Here is a 13911-nt window from a genome sequence, read left to right as displayed (position 1 = left end):
CCTCCAGTTCTGCTTCATCCCATCCCTAGTGCTGCTTTCCGCAAGCTCCTCAGGCACCAGGGGTCCCCACTGGGATGGGGCTCACAGAAAGGAGCAGGAAGATCACAGCCCCAGAAAGGTGAGCACAAAGCACATGGCCCAGGACTCCCACCAGCACCTCTGCCCCAGCCAGAGCAATACTTGAGCACAGCAGAATCAAAAGGATAATGAATGCACAGAAATCAGGCAGAAGGATTTTGCAGCCTAGCAGGATGATCTTTAAGCAGCTACACTAGTTTTCCATCACTTCCTAGGAGAAGGGGCTTTACCCAAGGGTCCTGGCTCCCCAAAAACTGTCTGAAGATGAGATGAAGAAGCTCAGGCTGATGGTGAAGTGAAAAGAAAAGACTTCTAGTGGTGGTAGCCACAAGGGCCTGAACACAAGGGCGAGCCAAGGTTTGTAGGATAAGATAATACATTGCATTAGGCCAGCCAATATCACTGTTAAAAGGGGAAGAGGCAAGGCTGCAGTCAGATGAGAAGTGAGGAAATGCTTGGCTGCCGAAAGCTAGCCTGTTTCTTTCAGCTCTTTCCATTTGTCACGCAAAGGCCATTATCCCTCTGAGACACCTTTGCCAAACTCCTTTGCCACTTTCAGGACTCACAGACATTTCTGGAGGCTTTGGATGAGCTCCACAGTAGAACCTCCACCCTGGCTGGACCCCAGGCATCTCCCCATGCCCGCAGTGGGCACAAAGCGTGCATTCAGGTGGGTGGCTGCTCTGCCTCTGCTTGCCCTGGGTTTGCCAGCACGTGGGAGGTGAAAGGAGGCAGAGTGCCTGGTCTCGTGGCATCTGTAGTGGTGGGGGTGGTGGACCCAGTCAAACCTCAGCCTGTTTAGTATGATCAGCCTCCACTGCAGAGAGGACCTCAGCTGCCGAACTTGCTGGAAGAAAACCAGAACAGCTCAGACCCCACAGCAGCCTCCAGAGACAAAACACATTGGACATGCCACACCAAGAAGTAGGCAGGGCTGTGGGGATAAGCTGTTCCCAGGCAGAACAGACAAGAGGGAAAGGACACAAATGCTTCAGTCCAGATCTTTCATGACTGCTCTCCTCTCCTCTGGGTGGTATGTGGCAGGCAGGTTCCAGCAAGCCTTTCTCCAGTGCCCCAGCAAAGGCTGTGGTAGCCAGGGTGGGGAGGGCATGCACCCGTGCTGATGTGCCATATGAAACTAAGCCCTCTGCTTCAAGGCGAAAAAGGTGCTCGAAGGAAAAAGACTCTGGTAATTACTGTCGGCCCTTGGGGTCATTTTGACAGAGGGAACCTCATTCTGTCCCACAGTGGCTTCCAGCTGGGACAAGATACCACCGCACCTAAAAAAACCCTCACTTTTGCAACACTGTGCTGCTGCGTGCCTAGACCGCAGCGCTGCACATGAATGATGGGCAAAACAAGCACTCTACAGAACAAGGAGGTCCTGAAAATGCAGCACTTCCCCAAGTCAAGCATTGCTCTCTGTGGTACTGCCACAACCTTGCAGAGGTTTCAGTTACTTTCCCCACCTCCAGCCCTTCTTTACCGTCCTGGACTGACTCCCTGTGGCACATGGTGTAGTGGCAGCAGAACCAGCCCCCTCCATAACCTCCTTCCCATATTTCCAGGGTTTTTTTTCCCCTGTATCCTCCCTAATTCAATCGCAACAAGAGCAGACCAGGGGGTTGATTTTCAAGGGGCTTCCTGTGGCTGTTCCGATGCCTGCAGGCACAGCGCACGGCTTGAGGAGCCGCTCGGTGTTTCTGATGACGAGGGCTCCATGGGTGAGCTGCCACCCCTCTCACGGTGGGAGGTCTGTTTGGGGAGTGCTGCGGCCGCCAAGCCAGACATTACGAGATCCAACTTTCCAGTGAAATTCAGACTTTTCTCTAGGACAAAAAACTTGAAAAAACACGGGGAGTGGGAATAAAAACAAAACAATAGCCTTCAAAGACTTGTTTCTTAATGCAGTTAAAACCCATAGGCAGGATGAGAGAAAGCAGCCCAGGAAGATCTGCAGCGAGCACAGACGGTGGGTGTGCAGCCCAGCCCACGCTCAGGCTGACTGCAGCCTGAAATAAGGGACAGGGGGCACTGACAAACCAGGGCCTGGAAGATGCAGGTTTGCTGCTGCACCCAGAAATTTCCCCAAACCCACATAGTAAGGTGAAACTTGTAGCTCCTGGGCAGTACTGGAGGTGGTGTCCATCACCAGTATGGGCTTCTCCTGGAGCACTGCTGGTCGCAGATGGTGTGTGATCTCAGGGACAGGGAGGAGGTGGAGGAGGAGGGCTATGACCTCCTCTGGGCAGACTCTCTGCTACCAGTTTCCTTTATCCCCATGGGCCTCAGGGGGACCAAGGCTTCAGGGAAACCAGTGTCCAAATCCACACTTGCCCTGGGGTCTGTGTCGACCTGCAGCTTGGGTCTTGTTGGGTTTAGTTTCCACAGACTATCTCTTGAACTTACTCCAGCATGTTCCTCTTCACAGACCACTGTATACCCCAAATAGTATCTGATCTGGCAGGTAAGCAGGAGTAGCTCTGCTCAGCAGTATGCCTGCTACTAGTTGCACATCCTGAGCTTGCCACAGGACAGGACATTCCTTCTGCACAGCTGCCTCGCCATCACTGCTCAAATACCCTGCCGGTCCTTGAGCTTCCTCCCAGCCATGTCCAAGTGTCTTTACTTCAGCTGCTTCCTCAGCCTCCAATTGCCTTTTCCCACTATCAGTCTTCTCCAGGTTTTACCTTCCAGCTCCCATATGCTCCTACCTCTCTGTTCTAGCCTCTCAGTAAGTGCTCCACTGCATTCTCGGAGTACTAAAGGTGCAGGAGGGTCATTGGATGTCTCCACCTGATTTATCCTATCTTGCAGTGCAGCACATTTCAACCAGCCGTCTCTGTCTGGAGCTGAAGGACTGCAGCCACACAACAGCATACAGGTGTCCTGCCACTGTCCAGGGCCCTGTCTCTGGGTCATCTCTCCGTGATTTGGTGACAGCCTTCATCCCAACAGCTCACAGAGCAAGGTCTCAGCTCTCCCCTTCTCCCGGAGCTGTCTCTGACATATCGTAGCGTCCCATCTTCAGCTCTCACATCAGCATCAGCAAACTCCCAATGACTTCTGCTGTACCCTGCTCAAACACCCATATCCATGCCCGGTTCTCTGAAGGGGCTTAACAATATACACCCTCCCAGCAGCAAACCAGACAGCCAAAAGCCTGAGCAGAGCCTAAGGAAGCCTCTGAGACTAATGTAACACCCACTACAGAGAGTCCTGGCCAGGTCAACACCCACCTTACCTTAATTCTGAACTCAGCTTTTAACATGGTCTCAGGATGCAGAGAAAGCATTCGAGTGCCTTGGCTTTTCTGACGCTGGGCAAAACACAAATAGTAGCAGGGATTGGTCATGGCAGGTTTTCTCGGACAGATGCCTGCCTCCGATTCTTCTTCTTCTCTGATGTCTTTCCGCACACAAACACGTCCCAAACATGAAAGCTGCAGTCGATGGAGACATCCGGACATATCCAGACTCTACTAACAATCAGTGTCTCGGGCAGACAGTCAATCCAAACAAGTTCTCCATTTGTCTAGCTCTTGCCTGGCTGCACTTCTGTACATTTGTAAGTGTTTACACTGAACTAGCTTCTGCCATTTCTGTCTCTGGTTGCTGGAATTAAACTCCCAGCACTGTCAAGTCTACTCGGGTGCACGCCTCCCCGGGACACACGAGTGCAAGGAGAAGTTCTCTCCGAAGACCACAGTGCCAAGAAGAAAGCTGGAAACATCCACTGGACATGTTATCTCTGTGCACGAGACACCAGTTCACTGAACTACAGCCCAGTGACTCTAAGTGAGTGCAACACAAGCCAGCAAGACCAGGAGACAGAAGGAATGTGAGTGTGGGATGTGGTCTACAGGCAGGAACAACGTGGAGGGATGCCTTCACATTGGACAGGCATGGACCTGGAAGCCCTGGCAGAGGTGGCACAGGGTGATGAGGGGTCACAGTGCTCAATGGCTCCATTAGAGCAGTAAGATCATGGAGAAAGGACTGTTTCCCTTACTCTATTCTGGGGTGAGATCTTTAGTGCGTGAAAACAGCGTGCCAGAGGAAAGCATGCCAGCCATCTGGGCTTCTTACTCCGCAACAGCCGGGCTCTCTTAGGCTGCCTCCATCAAGTGTCTCCTTTACAGCTCCTTTCACTTGCACTGTGTGGTCTCCAGCATGTGGGGCTGGTTACAGGGCAGTCAATCAGAGATAGCCAAAGGAGGAAGATACTTGTACACGATTAAAGAGAATGAAAACGGCCCCTTCAACTAGCCTGAATTCCTGCCAAAATCAACAAGAGCCATTTGGTCTCCAAAGGGGACCTTTATTGCCCAAAGCCAGAGGGACTGAGAATGGGATTTTCTTGTGGCACAGGAAGACAGAAGATCCATGGGGATACGTTTTTCATATCTCCATGGAATTAATCTGAAAAAAAGCCAGACAAGCATATGTCCACTCAATGAAGACCAGCAGTGACAACCTCACTTGAGTTTCAGCTGCTGCTGGGACACAGGACATGCTGAGCTGTGGAAATGGGACCTGCTGGCAGCTAGGAGGCATTTCTTAAGTGCATATGCTCTACTGGCTGGCTGATTGCAAGGACCACACGGGAGTATTTAATGCTTATTTTCATGTCTTGGAAGCCTGTGATAGAGACACATTGTGAAGCCTGAAGATCTAAGTCCAGCAGAGCAAATGACTGCTGCAGCTCTAGCCATTGAGTGATACCTAGCATCCTGGTACAGAGAAAGAGAAAGGAGGTGCAGAGGTTTTGCAGCCATCTGTAGCCTAACCAAAGTGTTAAGCAGCCCCCCTGCTTCCTAGTGGGGGGAGCACAGAGACAAGGTGAGAAACAGGGAGACTGCTGCAGGGTGGGGAAGAAAAAGCCATGACTGGGGATGCAAAGGTTGGGGATGAACAGGCGGGGGCTGAGACCTGTGTGGGGCATTTCCTTGTTTGTGCTGAACCTGGAGACCCCATGGTCACCCCCATACCACATGTGCCCAAGGCTCCCTTGGGGCTGGCATGTGGATAAGGGCAAGCAAGGAGCAGTGTGGCCTGGGGCCACAGCAGAGCCATGCAGAGCAGGAAAATGACAGCAATCAAAGCTCCCCAGATCTGCGCTGGGTTCCAGGATGCTGACAACCTCGTCTGTGATTGTGAGGAATTTGGCTCCAGCCAGCCTTACCCCTGGCTGAGGAGGAACTGAATTGAGGGAGGATAACGAGATGCAAACAGCTCTTGGGAACATGTGTGGGAGCAAGCGGGGCAGCCTCTGGGCAGAGCTAGAAGGCATCGACACCACACTTCTTGCACAAAACCTGCCGCCTTGGACATCTCCACTCTCCTCAGGGGTCAAAATCTCCTGGACCATGGGGTCCAAAAGCAAGTGAAAGAGCAGCCAGGCAGTGACAAAAGGGGGCAGGCAGGCAGCAGAGAGGTGAGCAGCCCCCTGCCCGCGTTGTGTTGGACATGGGCACCTTGCCCTGCACCAGACTCGGCCAGCACCAGCTGCCAGAGCCACCGTGACTGCGAGGCTGCCTCCCCCCAGCCAGGAGGCCCTCAGCACAGCCTCTCCACCACAACACGGCATGGGGCCGCAGTGCAAGGGGCCGTGCCCATCACAGAGCACCCCGAGCAAAGCGGCAGAGGAATCCCCGTCTCCTGCTGGATCAGTCTGTGCAGCTCCCAAGCACAGCAGAAACGGAGCTGGACGCCCGTGCCCCTGGAACGGACCCCGGGTGCACTCCTGCCAATTGTTTGATGTAGTGTTATTTCCAGAGACCCTGCCAAGCCCGTGTCGGGCCCAGAGCAAGCCCGTAACTCTATAGGGCCGAGTCTGCAGCCTCCGCCACCGCTCTAGGACTGCACCTCCTAAAACCACGGCTCTCTTTTACCACTTTTCCCTGCAAGTGGGGCTAGCACGCTGGGAGCCACCGGCCGCACTGCGGTTTCACAGTGGCAGCTTAGGCAGAAAGCGCTGAGCCTGCACCCAGCACCAAAGCAGGATGCTGCTTGTCGGTGCATGGGCTGCAGCAGGGCTGCGTGACCTGTCCACAGGGGCTTTGGGCAAAGGAGAGTCACACAGCAGGGGGTCGGCTGCTCTGCTCCATGTCTCCTCAGCCACACTTTGGCTTGCCAAGTGTGCGGGCCATCCCTCACGCCATGCTGGGCAGTGGCGGTACTCACCTGGCCGGGGCGGGCAGGCCAGGCAGTGGTCTGCACCCCAGAAGAGCCCCACGCTGCCGCAGCAGTCCTCCAGCTTGGTCAGCCCTGGCAGGGGGTTGGTGCACTGTGGAGAGAGGAGCAGAGGGTGAGGCTTCTGTGGCATGGGGAGGGGATGCATGGCCGGCACTGCGGCCAGCTGGCACGGCTGTGGCAGAGCCAGCACTGGGGATGATGGTTTGGGGTCAGAGGCTGGCACGGCCCCCTTGGCACAGCTCCCCACTGGGATGTGGTGGGACCAGAGACGCAGATTAAGACAGTCAACAGTTGTGCAGACAGAAAAACATGAGGCTCCCTCGACTGCACCCCTCGGAGGGGGAAGGGGACATCAAACAGAGCAGGAGATGAACCAGAGATGATATCACCCAGCAAAGCCCTGGGATCAGCCCCGTGGCTGGCTGATTAGCCAGCAAAATGGGTGCACCACTCCAGCCCGGCGGGGAGCTTGCGGTCAGGCACTTTCCTCTGCTTAATGAGTCTCTCTTTCCCGGCCCCCTCGCCCCCCCTGGCAAGGCCCTCTGGATTACAGGCTTCCCCATTAGAGCGGAGCTGCTGCAGCCCACAGGCCAGAGCTGGCCCCAGTCCAGGCACGCGTGGCCGCCTGCCCAGCGCTCACATACCGATCGGCTCGGCGGCGGCTGAGCGGGGAGAGGCAAGTGCTCCCCGCCGGGCTCCTCGCTTTCCCGGGCACGGCATCACCCCAGCTGTGTGAGGTGCAAGCACACCAAGGGTACCCCCTGCCACCCACTTCGCCCCTACCAAAGCATCTCCCACAGCCTGTCTGGGCATCCACGAGCATCTCCGTGCATCATCATCCCTTCCCAGGGTCAAAGGATGCTGTCTCCCCACATAGAAGCGGGGCTTTTCCAGCCCCAGGGGTTGATCTCATTTATTTTTGCACTAGGGAATAGCTGAGAACTTATCCCGCTAGAAACGGCTTGGATGGGAGTGACTGAAGGACGGGATGGGAACCGGGATCAGCCCCCCAGAAAGGGCTGGGGAGCGGTGGGGAGGGGACTCAGTCCCAGGCTGCCCAGCCAGGGGTTCTCGCTCAGCACAAGCTGCTCCAAGGGAGCTCACAGGTGTTCCAGTGGGTGCCAAAAACCTCCAATGCTTTTCCAGTGACGCAAGAGAAACATATGGGGAAAGACAAAATAAGAAATTACGATGACTGTGGGACAGGAATGAGAAAGCCCCTCACGTGCGTTTGCTTCCCAAGCCCCAACCGAGCTGCCCAGGAAGGCGTCGTTCCATGGAAATCAGACTTTCATTTATCGTCTGAGAGGGAAAGGAATTTTCCTATGTTTTATACGCTTCCTACAATAATCGCAGAGCGTGGCTGTAAATGTTGCTATAAATAGGGCACCCTTTTCAAATGAGACTGTGTGTGAAAGCCATCAAGTCTGAGCTGCACTGCTCCAGGGCACAGCCTGGTCAGGGCAAGGCAGCGAGGTCTCCCTGTTGGGCCAAAAAAAGGGATTTTTCCCCCAAGTACTAACACACTGCTGCCCGTGCCCACGGCACCTGGGTGATGTCCATGCCCGTGGCACCTGAGTGATGCCCATGGCGCCTGGGTGATGCCCATGCCCATGGCACTTGGGTGATGCCCATGGCACCTGGGTGATGCCCATGCCCATGCTGATGCTGAACAGCTTCACACAATGAAAGGCCACACTCCCTGGCCCATAAGCCACTGCATGTGTACCCCAGAAGAAGAAAGGTATCTACACACAGGTGACCCCTTACCTGCCCATGGAGAGCCTCCCGAAAGCACCTCCCCAGCAACCCTGGGGCTCGCTGCTGCTGCTGGCCACCCTCTGTGGCGATGCTGTTGCCATTCCCATTGGCATAGGTGTACCAGGGCACGGCGGCCAGCTGAGGCACCAGGACCGCCTCCACGCTGTTCTCCTCCGACACCTCTGCATCACCCCGTACCCTGGCCACCTGGTGAATCTGCACGGTGGCTTCTGGAGGGTGGTTGATATGGACATTCACCAGGGAAGGGTTTAGGGAAGCTGAAAGATTAATTTATACCACAGTTGTGACAATCTGGCAGCAATTTGGCACCCGAGGAGCATCGTTGTCATCCACAAAGTCACAAGGGAGGAGGGGTAGACTAACTCCAGGAGCAAATCTAGAGGAAAACTGCATCTAAGGGAAAATACTTAGTCCAGAACCAGGACAAACCCATCAAAAACTTTCCCCAGCAACCTGAGCCCTTCAGAAACCAGAGGAACCACTTTTCTAACCACCTGGCCTGAAAAGGCAAGCATAAGGACGTAGTGGCCTCCTCGGGTCTCTTAATGAAGATCTGAGGAGCACCCAAGCAGGAGGAAAATGTGGGGTCGGGAGCTGCCGGCCACGCTCACCCAGCTGGTTGGACAAGGGCAGGGTGTAGGTGGAGTGCTTCATGGAGCTGCTGGCCGGGGTCTTGGGGGCTCTCCCTCCTTGCTTCTTTTCCAGAGAGGGAGCCGGCAGGTGGCAAAACTTCCCTGTGGAGTTGGAGGGGCACCAGCACTCATCCCGGCCCACGCAGCGCCCACCGTTCAGGCAGGGGATCTGGCAGAAGTCTGCAAGGCAAAGAGAGGTTTGCTTAGCAGAGAAGCTGAGACGCTGGCTCTAGCCAAAGGGGCGGCCGTGGGAGCCCAGGCACCTGGATCTGGGCCAGCAGTAGCCCTGTGGCCCAAGGACCAGGCCCAGCACTGGGCTACGGTCAGCACTTGCAGCCTGGAGGCAGCCTGAGGTCCCTGCTGTGCACCACCATTTTCCCCAAGCTCTGCTCAGGACCGGAGTCATGGGTTGAAGATGATGAGCCCTCCCGTGGGCTCTGGGTCCACAGCCAGCCTGGGGGTCCCACGCCCTGCAGGGCAGCCCCCCAGGGCCAAGGTGGTGTTGCTGGCACAGCAGGATCCCTCAGAGTGGGGCGGGAGCTATGGCAGCTGCATGTGGCTGAGTCAGCACAATTCCTTCTCTTCTGCATCGCCCCCTCCCCGCTTGGCAGGGTTTGTACTCCCAGCCCAGAAGGGAACTCAGCGGGGATGGGAGAGGCAGAAGGAGAGAACGGGCAGAGAGCCACGTCCTCAGAGCCTGTCTCCTGGCCAGCCTTGGCCCTGCCAGCAGCTCAAGTGGGAGAAGTGTGGAGTGGGACAAAAGAACCAGGAGCAATTCATCTGCCCAGGCTCCGAAAAAGCATCCACAGATGAAACCGAAGTCACGTCTTTTCTGGCCTCATCAGATGCTTGGAGCAACCCAGAGCGTCTCTCAGTGTAAGCAACAGTTGGGCAAGGCACGGGATTCCCTGACAGATCATCCTGACTCATTTCAGTGTGAGATGAGACGCTGTTGCTGCACATCCCTGGATGGCTTGTTAGGTTCATACCAGGGGATGAGCTCCCACTCTGCTCCAAGTTCATTTGCTCAAGCCCAGCAACCAGTTTTGGGGGCAGGAGATGCATCTTTGGACTGGGATCTAGGCAGAAATTCCCATGAACCCTCCATCAGTCAGTGTCCACAATAGCCAGACTTTGCACTCTCTCAGCATTAGAAGAATTTGAGAGTTACAGAGGCTTTCAGAGGACAAGTCCCACCAGGTCCTGCAGGCTGCTCCCACCAACCGGCTCCAAGAGGACGTGCCCAACCCAAAGCTCGGTATCCCAGTGACCTGAGGAGCAATCCCAGAAGCTCTGAAAGGAGAGCAGAGGTTTCAGCAGCCCTGTTTATAAGAACAGCGTGCAACCTGCAGCCAGCTCTCCTGGCTGCCACGTGAGTGAAAGAAGAGAACAGGAGGAAATTAGGTGATGAAAGTCAGCCCCAAGACTGGATGCCAATGAAAGCAGTGAGCTGGCTCTGAGAAGGAGGGGGTGGTGAGGCTTGGCCGCAGGCCTGACTCAAACACACGCGTCCCCTCTACCTGGGGTGGGATGGAAACAGAAGTTGCTTGCCCAGGAAAGAGCAATGAGGCACGGTCTGTCTTCCTCCCCCAGAGACAGAGATGGAGTAAGCCCCAAAGACCCCAGGAGATGTCTTCCAAGGCACTGAGAGAGGCCATCTCCTCCCATCCCTACAGGAGCCCAAGCCATCAGTCTGTAAAGGCAGGAAAGGCAGAAGGAGGAGAGTGAGGGAGCAGGCGGGAAGGTGGGCTGGGGGCCTCAGGGTGCTCACAGATGCGGAAGCCGGACTTGGGATCGTGGTCATGCCCCCCTTGGCTGTAGAGAGTGGTGGTGTCTCCTTTCTCGCAGCTGTTGTAGCAGCGTCCGCTCCGGCACGTCTGTTTGCAGATGGTGGGTGTGAAGACAATTTTTATCTTCCTAATCTTCTCTGTCAGGTTGGCCCCTATGAAAAAACAAGGATAGTGCAAAGTGGAAGCAGCATCTCCAGGCCAGGGGGCCAGTAATTCACAGGTCAAGCTCTGAAGCATTCCCAGAGCAAGGAGGGGTCCGTGTCCCTCCCCGGGGTAGTGCCTCTCCTTGCCCCTTGCTTGCTCCAGCCTGTCCTCTGCACCAGCATTGGTAAAGGTTTGTCAACACATGAAAAACAGCAAGCAGCGTGCTCTGCCTGCCCAGTCAGAGTGGCATAACTCGCTGTGAACACACACTAACTCCAGTATAAAGGGCGTTTTTCTGCTTTAGACAATATTTCTTCTCCAGCCACATCAGTAGCCGGGAGACTGGCTGCCCTTAAACCACTGGAAGGCTTTCCACAAGAACAGACACGCTGGTATCCATCAAAGAGGACATCAGGGCTTGAGAAAACCAGTGTCTCCCTACAAGCACCCCCTGACCTCCTACAGTTACCTGCAGTCCCCTGCTGGTCCCCCACCACCCTCACATTAGATACGGGGGGAAATCACACTCAGAGCTCTTGGGGGCTTGTGGAAAATGGACAACAGGTAGAACTATTGTGTAACCATGAACCAGCTGGCTCGACACCAAAGCCTTCCACCCCGGCCCACCAAGACAGCCCCCTTGCTGTGCTCAGCCTCTCTTCTCCTCATTTCAACCCCCACTTTGAGATTACAGCTTCAGTCAGGCTCAAAGCCCTACTCATAAGGGCTGAGATGCCACATGGTGCCTCCTTGGGGACTCGCAGCTTCAGGGGGAGCCAAGCTGCAGAAGACAACTTGCATCTGTCCTAGCTGGGGAGGCACTGAGGATCAGCAACTGCACGTCCCAGCAGCCTGGCCTGATCCCCGCTCATGTCAGAAGGCGCCAAGGGAGCAGCCAAAGGGAACAACTAGACACTGGTTGCACAATCTGACCTCGAGGGCTGCTCAGACCGAGGAGGAAGCTGGGAAACACTGTCCCTACAGACTGAGGCAATCCTCCTTCAGGGCAGCATGCTGGGGTGATGTTCAACACCTCTGGGAGGCATCTGCCACATCCCTCTAGATCCTCTCCCCTGCTGCCAGCATTTTGCTCCACTGATCTGTCCTCCTTCGGTAGGGTCTCTTTCTTCACTAATCCCAGCAATGCCCACGCTGACCCGCCCTTTCCATCCCACCCAGTGGCACAGTCCTGGGAGTCCAGGGTTTTTCGAAGATCCCCAGTCACATCATTGCCCTTTGCCATGGCACCCCAAGAAGAAGCCCCAAAACAGCCCTGGAGGTCTTACCCCTTGCAGACAAGGTATGCTCCTGAGAAACCATGTGTGGCCCAGAGCTGCTCTGCTCATGTCCATTCCCGCTGGGAAGTGCATTAGAGGTGAGTTGGCCATTGCTGGCTGGGTAGCGCCGGACAGTCCGTGACAGCCCTGTGTGCTGGGGGGAGACAGGAGAGCCAATTCTGCTCTGAGTCCTGTGGAAGAGAAAAAATGAACTGATACTCCTCACAAGTAACTGTGCTGACCCACAGTGCCTATCCACCAGGATACCCTGCATCAGCCTTCACTGCCTGAGCCACCAGCTGGACACAGCCCTCTGCCTGCCTGAGCAGGGCCCCACTCCTCACCTGCTTACGGTCATCACAATGGCACCATTTCACTCTAAGGACCATGCCCCATGCCCTGAACCTGGCAGAGCATAGTACTCACCAAGATACCCTCCCTGTACTGACACATCAGGCTGCCCCACCACAGGGACACTCGGGCTGCCTTGAAGAACCTCCACCTGCCCATCACACTCAAGGGCTGCTCCTTGCCCCACCACATCCCTTCTCCAGCAAACACAAGCAGCTCCAAATACACTTGTTCTTGCGGTGGGATCTTTCTCAGGGCCTGCCTTCCCAGTCCCAAATGAACACTGAAGAACCAGTGAGGCACTCAGAAGAGAAGTCAGGCCAAGCAAATAAACAAAACTTGGCCCATGAGAGTCACAAATGAGAGAATGACGAAGAACTCAGCCCTGTAAGTGCAGAGTACAATTTTCTGCAGTAACTGCTTTTATGGCTTTTGGTGTTTTCTGGGGAAAACAGCTCACAGGATCACACTTCTTACACTCTTTCATAAAGCCATGTAGACTGCTAGGCAGAGCTCTTTGAATCAAACCATCAGAAGAGCACATTGTGCTCCATTGCACTTGCTCCCATTCCCTTTCACTGACTGGCAGCACTAAACCTCCAAGAAGATGCTTTGCACTTACCAGCAAATGTCTTCCTCACTCAAGGAAAAAGGCTTTACTACACCATGGGCCAAAATAGGTTGGCTGCCTGTACACCCCTTGAGTTTCTTTGAAAGTCCCAGCCTTGGATGCCTCTGAAACCAAACTACACCAACAGGTCTTCTGCATACCCTATCCAACACTTCCATCTCTGACGGAATGGCTGGGGCAAAGAGGCTAGCCCTGTCCCACCAAAGTGCCCAGAGAGGTCCATCCCATTTTATGGTTTTTATAAACTTCCCTGTCACAGTGGGCACAGCGGAGGTGTTACAGTGTCTACAGGGAACACAGATTTCTAAACCCAACAGGATTGGATGATCCAACGAGAGTTGGCTACAGCAGCTCTGGCTCACTGACATTCCTGGCTTGGATAGCTTGGAATAACAGTAAAATCTGGGGAGATGGAAAGGGATCTAATGCTGTGCCGGTATTCAAAGAGGTCAAGCACAACACACAAGGTAGCTGTAAGCCAGTGAGCCCAAAATCAGCTCTGAACAACGGAATGGAAAAGATGACACACGGGTCAATTAATTGGGAACTAAAGGAAAGGCACACAGAAGTGAGGTCTAGTCAGTGGGGTCTATGGAGAACCACTTGTCAAAGGAGTCCGTTTTCATAATTCAATAGAATTACATACATGCATGCACACCGGCAGGCTGAGAGACATGCTATTCCGATAAAAAAATAAACAGGGCAGTACGATGTCAATCAGGCACATGTGAAATGAATAACAAACTGGCTGTGTGACAGAACACAAGAAGCAGTTGTCACCGGGGAGGGAGTTAGATGGGTTCCAGGGTGATCCGTACGAGGCCTGGCAAGATTCAAGGATTTCATCTGGAAATAAATATTTTCATTTTGAAATAAACATACAAACGACATTGATAATGTGTGCTGCTGACACAAAAATTTGCAATGTGGTGTATCGTGATGAGAACAGAGCAATCGCACAGAGAAGTTTGGATCACTGCGGAGGGCAAATCCATCCAAGCAATATGGGATTTTAATAGAGCCAAATGC

General features: G+C 54.5%; 1 protein-coding gene across 1 annotated transcript in view; it reads right to left on the bottom strand.

The window, feature by feature from the left end:
- LTBP2 (latent transforming growth factor beta binding protein 2) overlaps window positions 1-13911 on the bottom strand; it is a 73904-nt gene that overhangs the window by 27869 nt on the left and 32124 nt on the right. Inside the window, exons 4-8 of the mRNA XM_027795976.2 lie at window positions 11910-12091; window positions 10461-10631; window positions 8669-8869; window positions 8046-8314; window positions 6264-6366 (exon numbers count right to left, since the gene is read on the bottom strand). Of these exons, the coding sequence (XP_027651777.2) occupies window positions 6264-6366; window positions 8046-8314; window positions 8669-8869; window positions 10461-10631; window positions 11910-12091 (926 nt within the window). The remainder of the gene's footprint in view (window positions 1-6263; window positions 6367-8045; window positions 8315-8668; window positions 8870-10460; window positions 10632-11909; window positions 12092-13911) is intronic.

This window comes from Falco peregrinus, chromosome 1 (assembly GCF_023634155.1).
Source record: "Falco peregrinus isolate bFalPer1 chromosome 1, bFalPer1.pri, whole genome shotgun sequence".
In the NCBI taxonomy this organism is placed as follows: Eukaryota; Metazoa; Chordata; class Aves; order Falconiformes; family Falconidae; genus Falco; species Falco peregrinus.
Note: the sequence above shows the minus strand (reverse complement) of the source record. Positions and strands in the feature narration are given on the sequence as shown.